Here is a 26866-nt window from a genome sequence, read left to right as displayed (position 1 = left end):
TTTCTTTTTTTTTTTTTTTTTTTGGTTTTATCCATTGTGTCTCAGGCTTCTTTACTTAAAAACAAAACAATGTGGGGAATAGAATCAAGGGCATCACTGAACTTCACCTTCCCTCCAGTTCCCCCAAAACTCCTAACCCCCCCATTGTGTTTCCAATGCCTTCCTTTGTGAATGAAGAACTGAATCCCCAACGCCCGGCATCATCGCCCCCAGGTTCTCGCTCCCTAGATTCTCCCCTGAGCTCTACCTCCAGGCTCCTGGGAAGGGCAGGCAGCTCCGTTTGAATGCATGGGGAAGCCCAGAGCAGGGACAAGCACAGAGGGGAAGGCTTCGCCCTCAGGGAAAGGGACTGAGGAGTACAGGGTAGTGAGGTGAGGGCTGCCATAGTCTGGGGTACCGAAATGGGACTCCAGTGCCAGAGAAGACACAAGTCCCCCAGAGAAGGGAGATCCAGCAGCCTCAAAATCCTCTCATCAGGTACAGTCAATGTTTGATCGCTTGCCCTTCCAGAGCCGGGTGCAGAACCACACTCGCCCTGCGTCCTTCTCCAGCGTCAGCTGCAGGGCGATGTGGCCGATCGGCTGCAGCGTGGGTTTTGGGTCCTGCAGGAACACGTTCTCCAAGCTGCCCCTCAACGGTTCTCGATACTCGTTCACTTTTCTTAGGGCCTGCAGAGGGTCTCTGCTTTGCAAATCTCCAGAAGGTTCTTGGCGTTGTCGGCCTCTTCCGTCCACTTCGGCCATTGGAGGGTGAACCAGCGGCAGGGGAGGACCTTTCTCTCTGTCTCTCTCTCTCACTGTCCACTCTGCCTGTCAAAAAAAAAAAAAATTAAAAAAAAATCCTTAAAAAAAAATAAAACTAAATCATTATAGGTATATGAAATAAGGAGAAAAATAAAGCTATGTACAGATGAACTTGAAAACAAAATTAAAAGATAAATGTATGGGCCCAATACTGCGGCATATTAGGTAAAGCCTCCAGCTATGGCACCAGCATCCCATATGGGCTCTGGTTCAGCTCCTGGCTGCCCCACTTCTGATCCAGCTTCCTGCTCATGTGCCTGGGAAAGCAGCAGAAGATTGTCCTAGTCCTTGGGCCCCTGCACCCACGTGGGAGACCCTGGAAGAAACTTCTGGCTCCTGGTTTCAGATTGGCCCAGTCCTGGCTGTTGGGGTCATTTAGGGAGTGAATCAGCAGACGGGAGATCTATCGCTCGCTCTCTCTCTCTCTCTCTCTGCCTCTGCCTCTCTGTAATTCTGCCTTTTAAATAAATAAAATAAATCTTTTTTTAAAAAGTGTATTTTGGTGCAAAAAAATTTTGAAATCCATGTGTAGGCTTTTTATCATATGCATTTTCCATCACATTTTTGGAGATCTTTCTTATAGTCTTTTTTTTTTTTAAGATTTATTTTATTTATTTGAAAGAGTTACAGAGAGAGGTAGAGACAGAGAGAGAGGTCTTCCATCCACTGGTTCACTCCCCAGTTGGCCACAACAGCCAGAACTGCGCCGATCCGAGGCCAGGAACCAGGAGCTTCTTCCAGGTCTCCCACGTGGGTACAGGGGCCCAAGGGCTTGGGCTATCTTCTACTGTTTTCCCAGGCCATAGCAGAGAGCTGGATTGGAAGAGGAGCAGCCGAGACTAGAACCAGTGCCCATATGGGGTGCCGACGCTTCAGGCCAGGGCGTAAATTCGCTGCGACACAGCGCTGGCCCCAAGATCTTTCTTACAGTCTTAATAGTCCATGTCTGGTGCCAGCACAGTGGTGTAGTGGTAAAGCCGCTGCCTGGCCTGCAGTGCCGGCATCTCATATGGGGGTCGGTTCAAGTCCTGGCTGCTCCACTTCTGACCCAGCTCTCTGCTATGGCCTGGGAAAACAGTAAAAGATGACCCAAGTACTTGGACCCCTGCACCCACAAGGGAAGACCTGAAGGAAGCTCCTGGTTCCTGGCTTCGGATCGGCGCAGCTCCGGCCGTTGTGGCCAAATGGGGGAGTGAACCACTGGATGGAAGACCTCTCTCTCTCTGCCTCTGCTTCTCTCTGTGTGTAACTCTGACTTTCAAATAAATAAATAAATAAATCTTTAAAAAAAAATAGTCCATGACAGGGTGTTCTGTTTTATTTCTATTTTCTTCCTATTCCTCCTTTTTACCTATTTATTCTCTATGTTGCAAGTTTAGATGTTTAAGCAGCATAAGGTGGAAAAGAAAGAAAAAGAATATTTGCTGGGTGCTTATTATCAACTACCATGTTCCTAGCATAGAATAAATGCTGAACATAATTCATTGAATGAAATGTTAAATCTGATATTCACATTGACATACAAGGCATTTATGATTGCTTCCTTCACAGATGGGGAAAGGTGAAATTACCTTCTCAGTTCACCAAACCAGTAAATGGCCACCCAGTATTTAAATGCAGGTCTTTGATACACTAGAAACCCATGATGGTTTCCTGAGGCTATGCTGCCACTTTGAGAAGTTCAAGGGAGAGTTGTAATACTGGTGCTATAGGCTATTCAAATAGTGTCCAGAAATTTGTGAAGTGATTTAGTTTGTCCATGCCAGTCTAGGGAGGCCTATGTTCGAAATAATTATTGCATTAAGTGTGAGAAGCCCAAAATTGCTGTATTTGAGTTGAACTTCAAAAGCTGACATTTAAGGGGAAAATAAAAAAGTCTATTTTGAGACTTTATTGCTCCCTGCTGTCTTATAAGACTGTAAGTACAGCAAGTCCCATCCATCTGTTTTGTGGTGGTTGCTTGGAGTCAGTCTGTGGCTACTGCGTGACTTGACAACTCTATAGTCACCTCCTAAAAATAGTATTTATTGCTTGATCATAAGCCTGTCTGAAAGAAGTGCCCATATATATTATTGACATGTGATTGTCTGTTGTTTTTATTGCAACTAAGGCACATGCAATATGAAAGGCTTAGCTCACTAACACTCCTTTCGTCCAAATCCCTTCTTAGAGTCTTGAAATCACCTCTTGTTAAATAGTTCTGAGCTCTCATCATCTGCTAGCTCTCTGTCCCCAGTATTAGAGAAGAAATTCTCATTAAGGAATGGAAATCATGCATGTAAAATTTGCTCAGCAAAAAGCTGATTTCAGAAAAGGAGGATCTTTTTAATTTTAGTCTTTCTGAGGTTACAGATGAGTGTTTGTTGGGGTGGCAAAGTGTTCTAGTGGTTTGTACAGCATTTAACCATTAGACCAAATGTCTGCCCCTGTTTCTCAGTTTTAATGTCAAGTCTCCCGCTTTTGTCCTGCCTATCTCAGATGCTCTTCTATCTTTGAATTATCTGAACTGTCAGCTGCAGTTTCTTTTCCCAGCTCTGTCTCTTGGATCCCTGTGTTGAGCATGTGTTTTCCTCATACAGAATAGTTCTGGGACAGGGCATCTTCAGGGCTATAGCACCTGTTCAAGGACAGATCCTAGAGCCAATTAGTTTCCAAACGCCCATGGAAATGTCTCAGTCTTGAAAAAATATGGATAGGCTCCAAATAATATAAGAAAACCAAAAAATTAAAAGCAACAAATGTTCATTGAATTTTTACAAACACAGTCAACTGTACTAACTGACAAATTTAGTAGTAATAACAATTTCATTGCCTCTGAAAATAGTTTGGGACATTGCAATTTCTTAGTTTGAAAGAATTCCTTAGTATACAAAGTGATGGATAAAAAATCATAACCAATCTTAAGTTGAAATCTATTTTTAGTCAATAATTTCAAAAGCAAATTTATAGACATTCTTAAAAATTTATAGCCAAAAGTCATATGTAATGTGGGATGATAGTTTAATATGTTTTACATGATATGAGGTGAAGCCTTTGTAGTAAGGGTACTCTGTGCCTTCAAATAACCCTATAAACCCTTCCCTCTTTGGTTCTGTCTGGTCTTTTCTTTCCCTGGGATGAGCACCCCCACCTCCTGGGCAGGACTCTGTCAGCGGAACATCACTGGACATATCAGTTTCTAGCAGTGACAGTTCGGGCAACTTCATCAGCCTCTCAGTCCTTCCGTTTATTTCCATATGCAGAAATTCCTGGAAGGATTACAGAACAGACTTGAGCAGAGGAAAAGGTTTGAATTCAGGATCTGCGGAAGGCTTAGGAATCTTGAGCATTATGAAACATGGGACAGCTGACTGGGGGGAAGGGTGTACTTAAGAAGATGGTCCACTTTGTTCTTGTGGCAGATCACATTATTGTTCCAGATAGTCCATCTCCTCCCTGTCTGGCAATGATGCATTTCCATCCATTGCATGGTACTTGCAGAGCTGCTGTTTGGCAGAATACACCTTGTGCAACATGGCAGGTTGGCCGTGTGACATGTATCAGCCCTTGGAAATGCAGCGTTGCCACCCACCTCCAAGCGGCAGCTTTAAGGGCAATTCTGTGCTCCTGCTCTTTTCTCTGTGCTTTGGGAATGAGGTCATGTCCCAAGCAGGAACTGCTCCTGGAAGAAGGCAGCTAGTACAAAGCCACAGAAATAGAAACAGAGGTATAGCTGCTAAGGTGTACTTGTGCTAGAAATACTTATTGTTGTAAGAGGAGTGTTTCTATAGGAAAGCTTACGAGGGATTGGAGGAAAACACATAGTCCTTCCTTGATCTAATTTTAAAAGAGCATTTTTTGCATTAGCCATAAAAACAATCAGCATGTGTTACTCTCTCCCGAGTAGTGTTGTACCTTCCTCAGCACTTTAGCAGAACTAAGAAGTTAACACCATATGAATCCTTGTGCTGCCCATATCACATTGCCATGAGGGTCCATTATAGGGTCTCGGGAGTGAAGCCATGGTGATACTTGACTGACCTATAAAATTACATATTTGTACCTAATGACACCTGCAGGGATTTACTGCGGCAGATAATTACAATTATAAGTGTGAAGTATTCTTTTTTTTAAAGATTATTTATTTATTTGAAAGGCAGAGTTACATAGAGGAGAGGCAGAGAGAGAGAGAGAGAGAGAGGTCTTCCACCCACTGATTTACTCCCCAGTTGGCCGCAATGGCCAGAGCTGCGCCGATCCGAAGCCAGGAGCCAGGAGCTTCTTCTGGGTCTTCCACGTGGATGCAGGAATCCCAGAGCTTGGGCCATCTTCTACTGCTTCCCCAGGCCATAGCAGAGAGCTGGATCAGAAGTGGAGCAACTGGGGCTAGAACTGGCGCCCATGTGGGATGCCAACACTTTAGGAGGTGGCTTTAACCACTACACCACAGCGCTGGCCCCTGAAATATTCTTGTTGGCAATTTTGATAGTTAGGAATTCTTTGCAAGGCACTTTCTGTATTCCATAGAAAGCCAACATTATACACAGAAACTCATTTCCCAATGGCTTAATTTAGCACACTACTTATTTCTACATGGTGTGAATTTGTTCTTTCTTTCCGAAGTACCTTGACTTGGAACAACATAACATTTTATTCATTACAGCAAAGTAGCAAGAGCTAGGATTTTGTTTTTTGTTTCTAGTTTATTTTTATTGATTTATTGAATGCTGCTTTTAAATCCTTCATGCAGACAGCCTTCTATCCAACAGTGAGACTTTAAGAAGAAAGATTGTCTTTAGCTTGGAACCTTGAAAAATGTGGCACTGTTCTGAACACTTCTGCCTTATCCCACTGTCTATTTGTGCCTTGCTTTGTCTTATTACATATGATTCATTTACTCATTCAGCAAAGAGTTATTAATTATTTTCTGCTATCTGTCAAGTGTTGTTTAGTACATTAAAGACAGTGGAGAACAAGAGAAATAACATCTTTTTTTTTTTTTTTTTATTTGACCTTCTTAGAAATTCTTAGGAAAGGATCTAACTAAGCAGTTGTAATAGAAAGTCCAAAAGCCATAGGGTAGGGCTGGGCTTAGTGTGACAAGGAGTGCACAGAAGGCCATGTTGTTGGGATAAAGTTTAAAAGAGAAGGGAGTTGGGGCTGATGGAGTCTTGATCACAGGGGCCAATGAATCACGGTGAGGAGTTTGGGTTTTGTTCTAAACATGAGATGTCACAGGTGAACTTCGACAAGGGGATTTCAGAAAGTTTATAGAAAAATGGAATTAAAAGATAAACCTATTTTGCTGCTAACATTTTGAACCATACAAAGTTTTTTCATCATATCCATTTTCTATGAGCTTTTCAAATTCTCTTTGTATTTGAGAAGATTACTCTGGCTATTGAATCTAGAAAGGATAGCCAAGGAGAAAGAAGGAGGCAGATTGTGGGGAGAAGTCCAGAAAAGTGATGTGATGATGTAGACGGGAGTTGTACTACTAGGGAGAAGTGGTCAGATCCAGCGCAGCCATCCCTTGAAATACAGAGGGCCTTGGTTCTGCGTCCCCTAAGATAACCAAGTCACTTACATAAAGTGATGCAGTATTTGCATACAACCTGTGCACATGCTCCCATATACTTTAAATCATCTCCAGATTAATTATAATACCTAGTACAATATAAATCTCATATAAATGCTTGTTGCACTGTATTGTTTATGGATTAGTGACAAGAAAAAAAAGAGGCCGGCACCGGGGCTCACTGGGCTAATCCTCTGCCTGCAGTGCTGGCACACCGGGTTCTAGTCCCAGTCAGGGCGCAAGATTCTATCCCAGTCGCTTTTTTTCCAGTCCAGCTCTCTGCTGTGGCCTGGGAGTGCAGTGGAGGATGGCCCAGATGCCTGGGCCCTGCACCCGCATGGGAGACCAGGAGAAGCATCTGGCTCCTGGCTTCGGATCAGTGCAGTGCGCGGGGCCGCAGCAGTCATTGGAGGGTGAACCAATGGTAAAGGAAGACCTTTCTCTCTGTCTCTCTCTCTCTCACTGTCCACTCTGCCTGTCAAAAAAAAAAAAAAAGAATCTGTATCTGTACATGTTCAGTACAGACACAATTTTATCCTTTCAAACATTTTTGATTTGTGTCACAACCTGGAGATACAGAACCAGCAGATATGGAGGGCTGAGTGATACAGCACTTCCAGACAGGATAGCAATGGGATACAAGTAGAAAAACATGAAGAATGGCACCTCACATATTGTTCTAAATGACTGGAGCAATTGTGGTGCCATTGCCTGACACAGAGAAGACTGGAGAAGAAGCAGATTATTGTGGGGAGGGGTAGGAGATTATATATATATATATAAATTATATATATAAATAATATATATATATATTAACCAATGAAAATGTATCTTAAGACAAATGATCTATTTCTGGAGCTGCTACTGCTCACAGGCTTGTGACCATGAAGGTTGTCACATTTCCTCCTGGGCTGCAAACACTTTCAAGAGCCACCTGGACGCTTAGTAGAGTTTGAGGCCAATGAACTTTGGAAGAAGAGTCTTCTAAAGGCTAAAGACCCAGAAAAACAGGCATATCATTATTGCACTACGCTTGTGGTGAACATGTGTTGTTTGTTTTGGTTTTAATTGCCTGACTCTCATTCTGATAACTGTGCTCAATTGATGTCTCCCACAGGGGTTGGCAAACTATAGTCTATTTTTGGCCAAATCTGGCCAACTCCTGGTTTTCTAAATAATATGTTATTGGTTCATAGCCATGCCAATGGCTGCTGTTGAGCAACAATGGCTGAGTTGAATAGACAGAGACTGTATGATCTCCTAAAAGCTAAAGTATTTACTCTGTGGCCCTTTACAGAAACAGTTTGCCTGTCTTTGTTCCTGTGGAGCAATCATTCCCCAGCTTGGAGCCCAAGTGCTTTGCGCGAAACTGGCTGTGCTTTGGGCTCCAAGGTTTGTCTAGGATAAATAGTCTGCCCACTCCCTTCCACAGGTTTAGGGTCAGTGTTGACCCTGGCTTGTCTAATTTGGGATGAGGGCTGGATCATCTCATACTGGTTCTGAGTCTGGAAGAATGCAGCTCTGGGAGTCCTCAGAGCCACCTGGTGCAGCCAGAGACTGAAGTTAACATGAGAGAGGAGGAAGATCTCCGCAGAGAGGGAGAGGATTAAGTTGTGGTGATGTATTTTGAGCTCCTTTATCTTTCCTGAAGCCAGTGAATCCCTGGACGTTCCCATTACAGTTTCCTTTTCCCTTCTTGTTTAACATGTATTAGTTTGACCTTTAAAAAATCATTTGTTACTGAAGGGAAGCCGATAGACATGAATGGATGTAATGCTGGATATTAATCTATGTGATGTATTGGCTATTGAAATAAATCAAGAAATTCATGCCTTGTGACATCCTATTTTCTATAAATACCAGCTGAAATGGTTCCTTTGACATAAGGTTGCTGCTGGAAGTGAATTTTTATTCTTTTATCCTTGTAAAGGATTTTTCCTCACACAACACTCAGTATTTTTAACATGTTTTGCCTTTTTTCATGGATGTTAGAGGGGGATTATTTCTAATCTACATGTTGTAAGATTTGTGAGAGCAGAACCCACATTTTTCTCGCTTTTGCATATCCCCACCACAAAACACCATGCTTGTCCTACCCTCCTAAATACTAAAATGAAGATAAGGATATGATTGAGTGTGGATAGGAAGCTGTTGAACTTAAAAACTCAAGACAAAGATGAGTCAAAATGAGATAGAATATAAAGATTAAAAGAGAACATTAGCCTTCCTATTCCTTTCAAAATTCTCAAGGAGGAAAGAATATTTAAATTAATGCAAGATTGATATTTTGATTTAGAGTGTACTAAATTCTTTTAATACCTGAATATGAAAATATTGAAATAGTCCAAAATATCTCAAGGCTATGGAATCTGCCTAAAATGTTGCCAAGAAATGGAATTGACAGAATTATCAAAACATGTTAAATGGCTAGAGTTTAAGGGTGGGTGGGAAATGAAACTATTTCCTGAATTTATTCTACTGAATTCAGTCCATTTCATAAATTCTTTGTATAATCTATGCCTAATTGTGTTGACTCTGAATTTTTGACTTTAGAATTTAAATACAAAAATACTAGTTATTTTAAAACGTATTTACATTATTTAGTTTATTAATAACATTAGATTATTTATTAATAACATTATTTAGTTCATTAATAACATCAGATTTGATAGATTTATTTTTAAGAGATTATCCATACATTCATGTGAACATATAATTACATAAGCCACTTAACATATATTTACTGAGAATTTTCCATATATCAGATGAGTTTGTGAACTTAAGAACTTTGGAGCTGAAAGGGAGAGAGATAAAGTAAATTCATAAATGACTAAATCAATGCTTTTAAGTATATCCTTCTGTGATGATGCAAACTCTCTACTGGAGGTCATTAATTTAAGTGAAATAACTTAAGCTGAGAACATTAAGTACCACATGATCCCACTCACATGTGATCTTACAAAACAAGAAAGTGACCTAAAAGTATAATGATTGTTATCAGAAGTGGACAGGCAAGGGAGGAAGGGATTTGGGAAATCGTGAATAATGGGTACTAAGAGATAGATAGCAGGAAGCAGTTCTGAGGTTCTACTGCAACGTAAGATGACTATATATAATGTGATGTATTGTATTTCTCTCAAAAAATAAACTAGAAAATAGGATCTTGAATGTTTTCAGCATAAAGTCACATTGAATGCCCAAAGAGATAAATATTTTTACCCTGATTGGCCATTACACAATGTATACATGTGTGGAAACATCACATGTATAATATGTAGAATTCTTATGTTTGCTAAAGCATTTTTTAAAATAAAATGTTTTATATATTTTCCATCCAATGTGTAAGCCACTACCTACATGTTGTTTTTGAGCATTTGAAATGTTTGCTAGTGTGATAAAGAGCTGCATTTCATTTTATTTACTTTTAATTCATTTACATTCAAGAAGTTAGTGGAAAATGTAATTAAATGATAATGCCTGATGTGTTTGGCCTAGCAATTAAGACTCAGGTTAAAACACCTGCATCTCACTTCAGAGTAATTGAGTTTAAGTCTTAGCTCTGACTTTTTTTTTTTTTTTTTTAAGATTTTGTCGCTCCCCCTCTTCGCGGAGGAACGACACAGGACCCTGCGCTGTTCTTTTGTCTGCTCGGCCCTCCCCGGGTTTGCTGCTGGTTCTTCCCGGGTTGGCTACCGTCCCTTCCACCTCCGTGGAAGGGCGGTTCCCCCTGGCCACTTTCCCCACTTCCACGGGGGAGCGGCACACTGCCGGCCGGCTCTCTGGGGGCTGCACAGGTGTTCCTCTTAGATGTTCCCGGTGCATGTTGTCTCTCTCCTCCTTTATAGTCCTCTTCCGCCAATTCCAACTCTGCTACCCACACGCCGAGTACACTGCTCTCCTCCAATCAGGAGCAGGTCCTACAGTTTATTGGTTGAACTGGAGGCAGCTGTGTAGAAGCTGTTTCTCCCTTCTCAGCGCCATATTGTGGGGGAGCAGATGCATAGAATAAGTCTTAATTCCAGTAACTTAGTCTAGTCCGAGTTGCTCCCAGTTGCTCCCCACAGATTTATTTTCAGAGAGGAAGAGAGAGAGAGAGAGAGAGAGAGAGAGAGAGAGAGAGAGAGAGAAACAGATATGTCTTCCATCTGCTGCTTTCGTTCATCTGCTGGTTTCTTCCACCAGCTAGTTCAGTCTCCAAGTGGATGCAATGGTTGGGGCTGGGCCAGGCCAAAGCCAGGAGCCAGGAGCTTCTTCCCAGTCTCTCAAGTAGGAGCAGGGGCCCAAGTACTTGAGCCATCCTCCACTGCTTTCCTAGGAGCATTTTCAGCAGGCTAGATAGGAAGTGGAGCAGCTTGGACTTGAACAAGTGCCCATATGAGATGCCAGCACTATAGGCAGGAGCTTAACCCACTATGCCACAGCGCCAGCCCCCTGCTCTGGCTCTGGCTCTGGCTCTTGACTCAGACTTCCTGCTAATGTGAGAAGTCTTGAGTCCATGTCATTCATGCGGCAGACCTGGATTGAATTATACAGTTTACATGAATTTAAATGTTTATTTATTCATTTTATTTATTTGGGAGGGAAAGAGAGAGAGAAAGGAAGAGGAAGGGTGAGGGAGAGGGAGAGAGAAATCTTCCATGTACTGACCCACTCCTCCCCATCACCAAATGACCACAAAGGCTAAGGCTGGGCCAGACCAAAGGGAGGAGTGTGGAACTCAATCCAGGTCTCCCACATGAGTGGTAAGGACCCATTCACTAGAGCTATCACTTCCTGCCTTCTAGGAGGCACATGAGCAGGAAGTTAGAACCTGAAGTGGAGCTGAGACTCGAACTCAAACACTTTGATGTGGTAGTGAGCATCCCAGGCAGCATCATAACCACTGCTCCAAATGCCTATTGCTCTGTAAATTTTATAAAGACCCCTGGTTTTTAATAGTCACTTCTTGGGATGGCATGGCTACCACAGACAGCAGAAAGGTAAAACATACCTACAACTGACATAAGTGATATATTGAGTCATAAATGGGACATTTATCAGAGTATATTCTAAAGAAAAGAGTGGGGCCAAGCCTGAAGGAGAGTCAGATACAGGTTCATGGATTCATGGAAGTGGCTTCTGGGAAGGGCTTTAAAGAATAGGTAGAGCTGATTTTTATATAAATGTGTGCATACTTGTATACATTCACATGCACCACAATTTTATGGAGAAATAGAAGTTTTTTGATGCAAAAAATTGAAATTCATGCATAGGTTTTTCATAACAAGCATTTCCCATGGATTTTTCTTTTCATTTTTGTTTGAAAGGCAAAGAGAAAGAGAAAGGGAAAAAGAACGAGGAAGAGAAAGAGAAAGAGAGATTTACTCTCTGCTGGTTCACACCTAAAATGCCTGTGAGAGTTAGGGCAGAGCCAGGCAGAAGCCTGGAGTCATTGACTCCACCCAGCTTTCCCACAAGGCTGGCAGGGACTCTACATTGGCAATGTACTGCCTCCCAGGGTGCACACTGGCAGGAAGCTGGAAACAGAAGTTGACCTAGCACTCTTACCCTTGCACTTCTGTATAGGATGGGAAACCTTTAAGGGAGCTTTTACCGCTGTGCCATGTGTCCACCCCTCCATGGACTTTTTGAAGTTCTTTCACATTATGGAAGGAGCAGGGTAAGAATTTTTTCAGGCAGAAGGTTTAGATGGAAGGACATGACTTGGGAAATATAAGTCCAGTTTGATTTTCACATAAAATGTGTGTACAAGAGTAATGTTAGATTATTTTATTTGAAGAATATTTTGTGGGAGATCTTGAAAGTCATGCTGAAATCATAGTAGTTAAGGAGTCATTACATTTTATGAAACAAAAAAAAAAAAATACATGTGACCAGAGATAGTAATCTAGTGACAATCATTAAGGAGAGTTCCAGTAGAATAGGAAATTTAATTATCAGGCTCATAAATTCTTAATAAACATTAGTGAGATCTATAATAAGAATTACGGAAAAGGAAAGATGGAGAAGGCTTGTAAGAAATTTTCTGACATCAGAGACATGTTGATTTGTAGATAGAGTGGTCACTGAGACTGCTGGTTGCGATACGGACACAGCTTATCAGAGTTCTGGTTCCAGAACCTGCTACTCCACTTCCGATCCAATTTCCTTCTAATGTAATTGGAAAGGCAGTAGAAGGTGGTCACTGCTACTTACATGAAAGACTAGGATGGAGTTCCTAGGTGCTGTCTTCAGCCTGGTCCAGCCCAGGCTGTTGTGGCCATTTGGGGAGTGAACCAGTGGATGGAAATCTCTCTATCTCTATGCATCTCTTCTCTTTCTGTAGCTTAAAAGTAAATAATTCTTAAACAAAGAGTGATTATTCCTTCTTTTTTGTCTAGAAATTTCTGAATCCAGGATGGCTTGCTGTGGTAACTTCCACCTACAGTGAGAAGGCATCTTGGTGCTTGAGAATAAGGTGCAGGTAACAGAGATTGAATCTCAGCTTCATGAAGCCTTCTGAGAAAAAGGAAAGAAGACCTGAGCAGCTTCCATTGTTCGCCAGGCCATTTGAGAGGTTAGAGAAAGGACACAGGTGACAAAACATCCATCCAGGGGGGCTCACGCTGTGGCATAGCGGGTAAAGCCATCGCCTGCAGTGCTCGTATCTCATGTGGGCACCGGTTCGAGTCCTGGATGCTCCACTTCTAGTCCAGCTCTCTACTATGGCCTGAGAAAGCAGTGGAAGATGGCCCTGCACCCACGTGGGAGACCCGAAAGAAGCTCCTGGCTTTGAATCAGCTCAGCTCTGGCTGTTGCAGCCAATTGGGGAGTGAATCAGTGGATGGAAGATCTCTCTCTCTCTCTCTCTCTCTCTCTGCCTCTCCTTCTCTTTCTGTGTAACTCTGACTTTCAAATAAATAAATAAATCTTAAAAAAAAAAACAGTGATGACCTGACCATATAGGAAATGCACAGAGGGAAAGGTGGCAGTCTGGACATCAAGCACTTGAAATTGTCCCTCTGTGGAGCCATAATTGTCCCTCTGTGAAGGATTTCTCAGTAAGAGAATACACTAGAATAAAGTTGAACACCAGCCCAAGGCAACTATCCTGGCATTTATGAAGATTCTTACTAGCAGGAGTCACACCAGCAGCCAGAAGATCCCATGTGAAGCCAACAATGCTTCCTTTCCCATTGACAGGAGAACTGCTGCTGTCATCTCTCCAGGGCCTCCTTCACCCTAGGACTTGAGGTGAAAGAAGAAGGAGGTGAGATTTGGTCACACACCCGCAGGAAATAGGTTAGTGTATGTTACTCCAGAGACACTGTTCATGTCCTCCTGTTAAACACCTTGTTGGCACCACAGCTTTGAAATTCCCATGTTTAGAAAATTAATGAATTTTATTTTTTAGAGCAGTTGCATATGCTCGTGTGTGTGTGTGTGTGTGTGTGTGTATGCATTCATGTATGCCTGTTTATAAGTTAAATGAATGACAGGAATGATAAAAGAATTAGGAAGGAAAATTTAGGAATGTTTTGTTCTTATAAAGTACTTGCTCCTCCCTTAATTTTAAAGTGGACTTCAGTTGGTTCTAATTGTCTATTGAAAATTCTAGGGCAGCCACTAAAAATGGTTTAAAAAAAAGAAAAGAAATACAATTAATAAGCTAAGAAAGGAGAGAAAATTGATTCATATAAAAATATTCAATTAGTAGCAGAAAAGATGAAAAACATGGGCAAGGCAAATAGGAACAAAGAGCAAGATAATCAAATGAAAACAATAAGAAATAAAGTTGTTATTAATTCAACTAGATCAATAACCACTTTAAACATAAATGGTCTAACTACACCAACTAAAAGAGATTTCCAGAGTAGATAAAGAAATAAGCTGCAGTTATCTGTTGTATACAAGAAACCCACTGTAAATAGACTGCACCTTGACAAAACTCCAATTGGGCAGGCTCTGATAAAAGAGCGTCTTTTAAGGACAGGCTCTGTTAAGAACAGATGACAGACGTATTTTAATATAGTTTCCCCACCCCCTGCCCCGACACAGACACACACATACACACCAACCAACCCCACCTTGCTGGAATCGAGAAGGGATTTTTCTCCGTTACTCAGTGTGGGGACCTGGTAGACCCCTAGAAGATATAACTCTCCCAACTGTGCATGTAGGAAGCAGGGAGAGTGCTGTGTGATTATGTCTGTGTCCACTTTTTATATCAATGACCACCTAAATTGAAGGTAAAGTATTTGAATATAGGTGAAAGGGAAGTGGAGTGTTCCTACCTGGGTAACAAGTTGGTTGACACTGTTATTAATAGAAATGCAAGATCACACGGAGAAGCTGGTTTTGAGGGAAATTATGACACTCTCTTAGTGGGGAGAGTAATAAGACCAAAAACCTTTTCCTCCAAAAATAAAAGATGATTCACCTAAGCATGTTTAAACAGAAAAAAAAAAACCCAGAAAACAAAAACAAACAAACAAACAAAAAGTCCTCCACCCAAAAAGCTGTAAATGGTACCCAGACCTAGCTCTCTATTAGATACGCCCAGTGGTGCTTCCTGTCAACATCTCTCTGTGGAGCCTCTCGGCTGCTGCTTCTGGCAAAGACAGCTTCCACTGGTCACTACTTCCAGCGGTGGTTAACATGGGTTTCCATAGCTGCAGCTTCCAGCCGCCACCCCTATTGGCCTGGGTGCTTCCCAACAGCAATATCTCTAGCAGATCTTCCTGCTGGTGAATGCTTCTCCAAGTGGTTATCAGCAGCCCCTGGCATGTCACTGCCTTCTAAAAGGTCTAACTTTAAACTTCCTCAATCCCAAACACCTTCTCAACACAAGCTTCTGGATTCCTTCTGTGGTTGGAGAGAACATTACATTTCCAACACGCCAGTCTTCAATAGGCTCCCTTGAGAAGCGGTTACAATGCCACACTGTTGTTTCAAAGTCCTTTACGTCTCCATTAGCTACTCAATGTGGCTCTGGTAGGAAATTCTCATAGGCAGTGATGCTGGGCTTTAGGCTTCAAGGACTGATGAGTGTTTCTCATCAGCCTTCTTTTCTTTCAGCTGAGCAATTTGTGTATATGTGAGATCACTAAGCAACCAGGTCTGGAAAGATGTAAAAAAAAGACTACCATAACAGATGGCAAAAAATTGACACAGACTCATACGAAAAAGGGTGAAGAGCACCAAGAACTGTCTGAATGAACTCACAATGTGTATAATATTAGTCAGTCCCATTCTTCTTTTTTTTTTTTTTTAAAGATTTATTTATTTGAAAGGCAGAGTTACAGAGAGAGGTAGAGACACAGAGAGAGAGAGGTCTTCCACCCTTTGGTTCACTCCCCAAATGGCTGCAATGGCTGGAGCTGGGCCAATCTGAAGCCAGGAGCCAGGAGCTTCTTCCAGATCTCCCACATGGGTGCAAGGACCCAAGGACGTGGGTCATCTTCTCCTGCTTTCCCAGGCCATAGAAAAGAGTTGGATCTGAAATGGAGCAGCTGGGACTTGAACTGGTGCCCATATGGGATGACAGCGGCGCTTACCTGCTATGCCACAGCACCGACCTCAGTCAGTCCCATTCTTAACAACCTTTCTCACTTCTGTTCAAGGCTGACTACAGAAACTGACTTGTGCGCAGGCAGAGCTGCTGTTCTTGAAGTTGTCTCCCAAGGTTCACCCTAGAAAGCCCATAATTCCTTCCCCAAAATCCAATTCTAGGGAGCTACAGTGTTGTCAGTGACCCCCATGCCTCCCTTCTGTCAGCACATCCTGATATTGAGGCATCTGTGCAAATAGAGTCCTGGGAATTGTCCCTGACCTCTCGGAGCTCCTGAAAATAAATATGCAAACTTGTCTAATAACGTTGAGCTAAAAATTATGAATGATGTAAAATAATCTTCATGATGGGATTTAGCATCTCAAGTTATGTGTAAAATTTAAAAGCAAACAAACACTTTTATTTTTAAAAATAAGAATGTTATAGAGAATATTTCTTAAGCCCATAGATTTAATGTCAGTGCTTGATGATACCTCTCTAGGGAGGGTAAAACAAATACTCAACAAGGATGACACAGATCAGAAAGAATTTAGCTAGGGAGGAATCCAGATTGGGAGGAAAATAAGGAGTTGGACCAACTCTCATTAAAAAAAAAAAAGCCTTCTGGAACAACATAAAAGAACGTTTTGTAAAAAGACTAAAAGAATAACAGCTTATCTTTTATATTTTAAGTGCTAAGGGTTTCAGTTTGAAAGGAGTTCAATCCCAAACATAGAATAAATCATTACAAATTGGATTGAAACATGGAGAATGTTCAACATTGTTAATGATGAATGAAGATTTGTAGGTTCACAATGTGGGTCAAAATTTCTCAATTCCAATTGCTTTTCTGAATTTTGGATACATATGGTTTGTGTTAAATCTGTATTTTCTAGTTAAGTGCCTACCACATCAGCAGTTAAATTGGGATTTTTTTGTGTTTTCTATATTGTTTCTATAAAGATGATGATAGACTTGAAATACAAGATAATGTATACAGGATGATCCTCAATCAATAAGATTTATGGGCCTTGTTATCCTTCTCTTCATCTTTATTACATCTTGGACTACAAGTGCAATCATTGTATATTTGTTTATAGCCCAGCCTTTCCAGGATTTAAATGCCCTAAGTGAAATCTATCAAGCGTGCTTCTTGTATGAAAGTGAGTCTATCAAAGTAAAATTTTCTATTCTAATATCAAACAACTGGGGTTGGTTTAAAATATTTATTTATTCACATGTGAATAAAAATGATTGAAAGTACCCTCCCTTGTTTTAATTCCCTGGTCTCTGACCCAGGATGGTTCATGAACTAGTGTGTCTAATTTTTGGTTTTGTTAGCTTTCGTATTTTTATAAAAACATTTATTTATTTATCTGAAAGGCAGAGAGAGAGAGAGAGAGAGAGAGAGAGAGGCAGGCTGAGGAGAGATCCTTCATCTGTTGGTTCATTTCTCAAATACAGCAGCCAGGGCTGACCCAGGCCAAAACCAGGAGACAGAAACTCAGCCCAGGTGTCCCATGTGGGTCCCAGGGACTTTAGTTATTAAGCTATAATTACCTACTGTTTCCCAGGGTGTGCATTAGCAGGACACAGGATCAGCAGCAAAACTGGGATTTGAACCCAATGACTCTGATATGGCATGCTGGCATCCCAAAGGTCAAATGTCTACCTCCATATGTATATTTTTTAAATGTTAGGTAAAGGCAGAGTGGATAGGGACACTTTCTGTTATTTAGAAAAGTGATTTTTTGGTATATGTTTCTCCTGCTAGTGTCCTGTTGAAATGCATATATGCATAATGTAATGTGTCGATAACCCTGATTGCTGGAGTGGAACACACATAGTCAGGCGCACATTATTTTCCACCTTGGGACTCAAGAAACCATAAAATCCTGTCGTGCTCTTTAATAAAATGATGTTTATTGGGTCCTATTAAATATTCAACGAATATGTGTTTCATAGTTGTTATTCATTAGTTTCAATTTGGAATTATGTTTTAATGAATGGACTCTCTGGGAAGGTAATAAAAAAGAATGCCAAAAGAGATCCATTAAGATTTAAATAAAAATGGACATATATGTGTATCTTGAGGGACTTTCTTTGTACAGGCACTTTTAGCTTTGAGGTTCTACCTTGTTTCTATTGTTTATCTCATTTACTGCACACATGATGTGCTAGTTAATTAGGCAGTGAAACTTGTTAGGTGCACTATGTGTTGCCGTTCAGATATGTAATGTATACATATTAACCATACTGACAAAAAAGTATTAGAATTGGTTGACTTAACGCAAGTCTTAACATGTTGATATTGAGATAAGAATTCTGATTAATAAAGGATACTCTACATTTCTTGCCAACTCTTCTTTTATATCTTTTAATCGCTCAATATAGAAGAAGGGTCTATATGTCTGTTGCTTTGGATCCTATATTTAGATTTGGAACCTGACTTACTATTGTAAGAATATATTTTACTTTGTTCGCTTTATTCTTAGTCCTAGTAATAGTCTGTATATAATCAGTATGACTCATGAGGTAAAGAATAGTTATAAATTTACGGAGAGGGGGCCGGCTCTGTGGTGAAGCAGGTTAAAGCCCTGGCCTAAAGCACTGGCATCCATATGGGCACTGGTTCATGTCCTGGCTGCTCGTCTTCCAATTCAGCTCTCTGCTATGGCCTGGGAAAGCAGCAGAAGATGGCCCAAGTCCTTGGACCCCTGCATCCACGTGGGAGACCTGGAAGAAACTCATGGCTCCTGGCTTCGGATCAGTGCAGCTCTGGCTGTTGCCATCTAGGGAGGGAACCAATAGATGGAAGACCTCTCTCTTTGCCTCTACATCTCTCTGTAACTTTGTCTTTGAAAAAAATAAACTTACAGAGGACAATCTTCCATGATTTTATTTAAGGCATGGGAAATGGGACAAGAGAATGCACGGAATATGCAATGAATATCTGGCTTTCCTCAAGTTTATATTGTGTTGCACATACTTTTAGGCACATGGCCAATTGAAATACAATGGCTTGGTTTTCTAAGCCATTAATTTATGTATTGTGAGCTACCTCCAAAATCATGAAAAACTCTATTTGTTAGTGTTTCTTCCTGGAATATTCTTGGATGTTTTTAAAAGAAGAGATGGCATATTTATTTTAAATGTCTTTTTGATTATAAAATGATGCATATTAATTACCCAAGACATGAAAAATCTAGAAAATCATTAAAAGAATATAAAGTTATCTTGACCTTATCATCATAAGATGAACTATTTGCTAAAACACTTATTCTTTTTAGAAAACATCTCTGGATTGTATTTAAGATTAGGGTACCTCTTCCTAGACAGAAGGAGATTTATAGTGTTCCAAAAATGTAATGAAGTCATCAGAGAAAAATTATACTTTGTTTGTGCAGAATCAGAAGGTGACCTGATCAGCCTCTAACTATCATTGTGAACTAATGAACGTTAGTGTAGTCAACAGGCTAATGCACATCCTTCTTAGCCTTCTTGGAGCTCAGTTGCTTCATCTTTAGTAGAAGTCTCTCTTATTTGTGTCCTGTATCTTTTTGACAGGACCTTAATGGTACTTGTTAACTTTCTTATTATTCAGTCTGAAAAGATGTCCTGGGGCTGGCTCTGCAGGGTAGCAGGTGAAGCCGCTGTCTCATTCCATGTAGACACCAGTTCCAGTCCTGGCTGCTCCACTTTGGACTCAGTTCCCTGCTGTGGCCTGGGAGAGCAGTGGATGATGGCCCACGTCTTGGGCTCTTGCACCCACATGGGAGACCAGAGAGGCTCCTAGCTCCTGGCTTTGGATCGGCCCAGCTCTGAAGACACATTCTTCTTTTTTCCCTTATAACTACCTAATGAAAAGGCTTAGATGGAATGGTTACTCAAAACAATGAACATCCTTTGGCTCAGGTAGCACTCTTGAAATCCAAGTTTCCAATAAAGAAACCAGGGTTGTTGGAGAATGATTGATTCCAAGTCTGGATCAAGAAACACGAAGAGACAGAGATATTTAGGACATCTTTTCCTTTTTTTCCCCAAGATGTATCCATTTATTTGCAAGGCAGAATTACTGAGAGAGAGAGAGAGAGAAAGAGAAAGGGAGAGAGATCTTCCATCCGCTAGTTAACTCTCTAAACGGCCGCAATGGCCTGAGCTGGGCCAGTCCAAAGCCGTGAGCCAGGAGCTTCTTCCAGGTCAAGCATTTGGGCCATCTGCTGCTGCTTTTCCAGGCGCATTAGCAGGGAGCTGGAACGGGAGTAGAGCAGATAGGTCTTGAACCAGTGCCCATATAGGATACTGGTGTCACAGGTAGAGGCTTAACCTGGTATGCCAAAGTGGCAGTCCCCCTGTGTCCTTTTTCTTTTCTTTACTTTTTTTAGGTTTATTTATTTATTTGAAAGTCAGAGTTACACAGAGAGAGAAGGAGAGGGAGAGGGAGAGGGAGAGGGAGAGGGAGAGGGAGAGGGAGAGGGAGAGGGAGAGGGAGAGGGAGAGGGAGAGGGAGAGAGAGATATCTTCCTTCTGCTGGTTCACTCCCCAATTGGCCACAACGGCCAGAGCTGCACCGATCTGAAGCTAGGAGCTAGGAACTTCCTCCAGGTCTCCCACGTGGGTGCAGGAACCCAGGGACTTGGGCCATCTTCTACTGCTTTTCCAGGCCATAGCAGAGAGCTGGATCTGAAGTGGAGCAGCTGAGACTCAAACTGGCACCCATATGGGATGTTGGCAGCTTTACCTGCTACTCCACAGCGCCAACTCCCTGTGTCCTTTTTCTCAAAAAGTCAATTTTGAGGATAAAAGTTCTTTGGCCCATATTATCTTTTCCTTAAATATGTTATTGCATTATTTTCTGTTATTGTTGTAAAAAAATCCAAATCCAATGATGAACTATTGTCCTTTTGCTAATGATTTTCCTTTTGTTCATGTTCTTTATGCCTTTTCCTTTTCTTTAAATTCCATCAATTTTACTAGATTGTCTTACTGTGGTTGATTTTTGTTATGAACATGGAATGCTCTTTCAATAAGTCTTTAAAATAATTTTTATGTAAGTAAAGTTTATTAAATAATAATTTTTTTCCTCAATAATTCATAGTACTTATATATCAGTTTTTTGTGATTGTCTACAGTATTATCACTTTTTCTTGAAACATATTTATTTCTTCTTTTAAAATTTTTTCCCCTTCTCTGTTGTGGTTATTCATTCTTGTGCTCCTTCTGGTTTTATATATTTCCTTTATGTCTAACTTCTTATAGTTTGTCACCATATTTCTGAATTTTGCTAATTCTGATATATGTTGCTGTTTATGCCATTATTTGTTTTCTTATTGTCAAATATACCTAATATAACTTTTTTGAATGCTCTTTTGGAAGAGTGATCATTTTTCTATGTTCTGTGAACATGTATTTCATGAATGCTTTTACTACCTGTGGGGATGCTATTGTGCCCTTTATTTTTTCATTTTTTTTAAATTCAGAGAGCAACTTTTGTGAGATTTGGCTTTGATAATTTCATTTAACTTCAATGACATTCATTTTCCTGAACTTTGTTCTGGTGGGAGGCTTGATTTACATAGGATTTCTAAATTTCTTCTCTTCCTGCAATATTAAAACATGGCCATTTATTTCCTTAGATTTGAATCTCCGTTTGCCTCATTTGTGTATGGATGCTCTCTTTCAATGTCTCCATTATCCCTGATCTATTCAATTTTTATTCCACTCCCAAGTGTGCGGGGGTCCTGTCTTGGAAAACAGCCCTGGCTTGTAAGTTTGTTTGAAGTGGCCAACACCGTGGCCAGTTCCAGCTGCTGTTCTCAAAGTGGCCTCCTCTCTCACTAGCCAACACTTGCTGGCTGCTTTGGAGCTCCCCTGTTTTCAAGAGCCTTGGATAATATCTGGACTCGCTCTGCTTTTTCCCACACACATGCAGACATAGTATAGGCCTTATGGTACTCGATGGTTTGCCCTCATGCATACTTGGGGAAGGGGGTCAGCGAGTTTCCTGATTTTGTTTCAAATATTGCTCTTTGGGTTATGATTTGCAATGTAATCACTCTATTTTTCTAAGGGGACTTAGAAAATCTGAAATCTGTGCTTCTACTACTATTTCCATCCTTCTACAATGCTCCAGTTCCTTTCAGAACAATCAGGCTCGTTTACCATGGTCTTTCATCTTTGCAGCTTGAAGTCAATTGACAGAAAGTAATTGGAGCTAGCAATGTGTTCTGTGTGTGTGTGTGTGTGTGCCTGTGTATCTGGGGTGGGGAGGTTGCTACTATTGACAGCGTTGCTATATACATAGTTAGGTATATCCTAAAACAATGTTTTGACCAGAAATACAGTTCACATTTTGAATACGGAAGTTTTCCCTTTGATTTGTGGCATGGGCACTGTTTGTAGAACTAGTCTTTATTTTTCAGGTGTATTTTTGTCTCTCGGAATGACACTGGCACTACAACATTGCCAGTTACCCTGGGACACGCTGATCTGTCTGCAACTGTTTTTTTCCCTTGGACTTAAGTTGTTCTCCTCACCTGAAAAAAGCAGGGGCTCCTAGTTACCATTTGATTGTTTCTTTTGTCATTCACTTTGGTTCATTTTTCTTTTAGAAGCCTGCATATATTAAATATAATTTCTATAACAGGACTATTGAACAACTTCATTGGATCACTTAGAAGCCACTTGGTAAGCAGGATCCACTGATCTGGAGACTACTACTTATCATTGCTTATCATGGCAACTGAACACAAAACTATCGAAGGAAGACTTACTAGTTGTCCCATTTATTGTAGATTTCATTTTATACTTTTCGGATTTAGCAGGAAGATACCAAACTTCAGAAGCAGACCTACAGTACAGCCTACAAATTAAAAAAAAAATTCACGCATTTTCCATGTGCAAAGTTCATAGACTAGTTTATGATGTGAAGGATTGGAAACATTAACCTACAGTGGTCAGAGAGGCACTAAATGTAGAAGGTGCCCTTGTAGATGATGGAGATAGAAGTCATCTAGAGTGCAGAAAACTATGTATGTACTCCATGTGACGTGCATGCCTTTAAGTCTATGATGCGTAGTTAGTGTGAAGTATGTTTATCAATCCTATTGATTCATCAATTTAAAAAAGATTGGGAATTATCTTAACATAAATGAACCAAGTCCTCTATAGAAAAAATATATACTTTATTTTCAACTAAAAAGGTGCAAACATGTAACTTTTGGTCACACTCTCCAACAAATAAACTGTCCAGAAACAGTCATAGTCAAAGTAGAAACAAATGCTTCCAGGTGGAAAGACTGATCAGCTACAACATAGAGCCACTCATTTTTAAATAAAGGCCATTTGTGCATGAAGTGAGGCTACCACATTTCCTACATAGAAATCAGACTTCCAAGGACATCACTGCCTCACCTTCAGCAAATTGTCTGTTTGGATGGACTGTTACTCTGAACAGAATTTCCACGAGTATCCATTTCATGCTTTGAGTTATCAGACAAGCTTTACGTTCTACTTATGGTGTTCAGAAATTGAGGCTAACATTTGAAATATCAAAGCATTAAAAACAAAACAAAAAGGCACAAACAATTTTAAATTAACTTAGATAACTGTACAAATATATATATATATATACACACACGCACACACAATATTTACAATATCAATAAAAAATTCTGGCTTGTTACAGGCAAATTAAGTTGCCACAAGCTGTCCAGTCTAATAGACAGGATTCTGATTCCTGAACACTCATTTGAATCAGAATGTCAGAGCTGAATCTGCTGTTCCAACTTAAAGAACAACTTGACTCAGTCTCATAATGGCTGCAGAACGCACATCCTAGCTGTCGCTGGAGCTAAAGGCAGGTCAGCGAGCATGCTAAATATTTCCATCTATAATCACACTCCAAATAGCTGGTATATTACTACTTTCAGAGGCCATCTGATCGTCCTAGCTGTTCTATTGGTGCCTCTCTGTGCTCCTAAAGCCACACCTTTGTACACATTCTGGCGCTGTGCGCTAATTTAGTCTCACTGTCAAGTCTAAGCTTTCTTCAAACCAGTGTCTGGGGTTGATAAGAGTATTTGTCTGACATGGCACAATGTTTTGAATTTGGTAGGAATTGTTTCTCCCCCAGTTAGAAAAACGTATTTAAATAGCTTGTGCTACTGAAATCATTTTTTACATAAAAATGAGATGTGAGTCAGTTCAAGTTACAGCCTGATGAATGAGTTCATGTCTCTCACTCTCTGGCTTTATGCCATGTCTCCATACATCTTCCTGTAGTACAGTGACTCAAAGATGTCATTGTCCCCAGGACAGTTGTAATGGCAGGCACAGGTCTTGATGAACATCATGCTCTTCTTCATGAGCTCGCCGTCAGGACACTTGAACTCCACCGGCAGGGTGGTGGTTCGGTGTGGGGTGCAGCATCGGCCATCGGTGCATACTCCGCAGAACTTAGCCCGGTACGTCTTCACGCTGGTGCAGCCAGAGAGCTCAAACTTGACCGGCTTGGAGATTTTGGGGGTACGGATGCACTTCTTGCCCTTCTAAGGAAAACAAGGGGAGAAGAGAAAAGTCAGTGGCGCCACTAGGAAGTGGCATTCTTCTACTCTGAGCTCTGGTCTGTTGTATTTTGAAAAGAGAAAGCTTGTGAAGTGCCAGTTTTCCAAAAATAGCCACGGCCTCTCTTGGAATGCCTTGAATTAACTAACACTATGGAGGGTTTTGTAGCGGAAAATTTGTGGCTCCTATTACACAATCTCTCATTCCAGCCAAACAGCTCCATGGTTAGATATTTTTGGAGATAACGCTCCTATTGCAACAAGGACGGTGAGAGGAGACCTAACTTTGGTGCTACCCACTATCATCGTCCCACGAACACGAGTTAACAGGAAGCGGACAGGTACCTTAATGTTCTCTTCCAGGTCAGCTTCGCAAGGCCTGACCATGCAGAGGCGGCTCTGTTTCTCCAGCCGACAGAAGGCGTTGTCATTGGTAACCCGGGTGGAGATGCCCATCCCGCAGGTCTTGGAACAGGCGCTCCACTCTGTGGTCTGGACCAGGCAGTTGGCTCGCATCATGGTTGGGTCTGGGCCAAATGTGTCTTCCAGTCGGTAGGCTGTGAGAACAGAGCACGCAAACACAAGGTGAAACGCCAGCAGAAGACATTTCCCCTGGCACTTGGCATCCTCAGGACTCAACCTCCCGTGGCCGGGGTAGGGGTGGGGGTGAGGCATCACACTGACTTAGAGGAAGACTCAACTCACCGGCCAGGGCAGGGCCAACCACGGTGTGGTCCTTGGGCTCGTCACACACCCACTCCTCGCAGCATTTCCCGGGCAGCTTGACCCTCCTCGGGAAGGGGCAGTCCGGGCTGGGCAGGCGGACGTCCATGCTGCACAGGGGCACACAGCCCACCGCGCCATCCAGGCAAGTGCACTGGTATTTGCAGCTGCTCTGGAAGGACTCTCCGCTCCGGTACACCGTGCCACCGAAGACGCAGGGAGCTCCATCTTTGGCTGAAGGAGAGGAAGGAAAGCAGGGAGGGGGTGATGCAGAGGTCAGGTACCCGTTCCCAGACTTGTTAACTTATAAACGCGCAGCTGGGATGCAAGTTAGGATCCGGCTGCAGGGGGCGGGCTGCAAGCAGCTGCAGAAAGGGGCTCCAGTCTAGGGGTTTTTAGGTCCAGCGGGCGAGCGAGCGGGTGGGCTTTTGAGGGAGGAAGTGACCGGGCACCGGCGCGGGGGTCTTACCGGTGCACACGCCGATCTTGCGGTTGGCCGGCGAGCCAAAGTCACAGAAGAGTCCCTTGTGCGGGTCGCAGGGGTCGCGCTCCGTGCACAGCTCGCCCAGTTGCTTGGCGCAGACGCGGCAGCAGCCGCAGCCGTCCAGCACGAGGCTCACGCCCGCCGGGCAGCGCGGCGCCGGCGCGGCCGCGCACTGGCACTGTCCGCCGCAGTCCTGGCCGGCGGCCGGCTGCAGGGAGGAAGGGGCGGTCAGCCTGTGCTCGGCTCGGTGCGCACGCCCCCGGCGTCGCCCGGCCCCGAGTCCCTCCCCGGCAGCCGCTGGCTGCGGCGGAGGCTCCCTGAGCTTACCCGGCTGCAGAGGGCGAGGAGGAGCACGAAGGCGAAGCGGAGAGGGCCCACGGCGGCGGCCATGGTCTGGGTGCTGTGGACGGAGCGGGCGGCGGGGCGGAGTGCGCGGCGGCGAAGTGGGCGCGGTGCGCTGGGCCGGAGCCGGGACGCAGGCTGTGGCCGGAGGTGGGTGCCTGGACGTGTCGGGCTGTGGTCTCGGGGGCTGTCGGCCGGGGCGGCTGCCGTCGGGCTGGAGGCGGTCGGTCGCCTGCGGTTGGAGTTGCACTGGCTGCCTCCTCTCAGCGGGGAAGAGTTGTTGTGTGAGGCTGGGGCGGGCGGCCCGAGGCTTTTATACGCTCAGAGCGGCCCCGGCTCGCCAATGAGCTGAATGGAGTCCTACACAAACAGGGACATTCCTCGCATTCCTCCCCACCTTCCTGCCTCATCAACTCACACCGGATTGATCCTGACCCCTTGACACTCAGCATTCCTCCGTCTGAAAAAGCTGGCACACTCCGGCTCGCCAGGAAAAAAAAAAAAGGCGCAGTATTTCCAGCACCAAATAGGATTTTTTTTCCCTCTAGCCTCTTCGCACCACTCCTGATTTATATCACTGAAAACACATCGGCAGTTATTCGATTTTAGACCAGTTCTGTTTCTAAGAGCTTTGCCTCGCGCTCTCCGCTGACATAAATCCCTTTTGAGGAGGTAGGTAGGTAGCTGAAGAGGCAAACGGCAGGGAGTCCTCCCAAAATGCGAAAGGGTTTCCTTTTTACGATTTTTTCTGCAAGAGTTTTCGCTTTAGAAGCTATAGGCCCTTGAAACTCTCCAGAGAGCAGAAAGCCAGGACCTGGCTTTGAACCATGTGAAATCCCCGAGATGTCTACCTGCACAACCCTG

At 42.6% G+C, this 26866-nt stretch overlaps 1 protein-coding gene and 1 pseudogene across 1 annotated transcript; both read right to left on the bottom strand.

Annotated features, from left to right (window-relative positions):
* Positions 1–224: 224 nt before the first annotated feature.
* On the bottom strand, positions 225–18890 carry LOC103349931 (POU domain, class 5, transcription factor 1 pseudogene; annotated as a pseudogene).
* A 4164-nt stretch (positions 18891–23054) lies between these two features.
* On the bottom strand, positions 23055–26289 carry CCN2 (cellular communication network factor 2). Its single transcript, XM_051854328.3, has 5 exons — positions 25988–26289; positions 25646–25868; positions 25159–25410; positions 24799–25010; positions 23055–24438 (listed from the first exon to the last, which is right to left on the bottom strand). Exons 1-5 carry the CDS (start codon positions 26048–26050, stop codon positions 24142–24144), a joined length of 1047 nt encoding a protein of 348 aa, XP_051710288.1. The 5' UTR covers positions 26051–26289; the 3' UTR covers positions 23055–24141.
* Between the last annotated feature and the right edge of the window lie 577 nt (positions 26290–26866).

The sequence above is a fragment of the Oryctolagus cuniculus genome, chromosome 5 (genome assembly GCF_051225735.1).
Source record: "Oryctolagus cuniculus isolate XC-2025 breed Fujian yellow rabbit chromosome 5, ASM5122573v1, whole genome shotgun sequence".
NCBI lineage: Eukaryota > Metazoa > Chordata > Mammalia > Lagomorpha > Leporidae > Oryctolagus > Oryctolagus cuniculus.
Note: the sequence above shows the minus strand (reverse complement) of the source record. Positions and strands in the feature narration are given on the sequence as shown.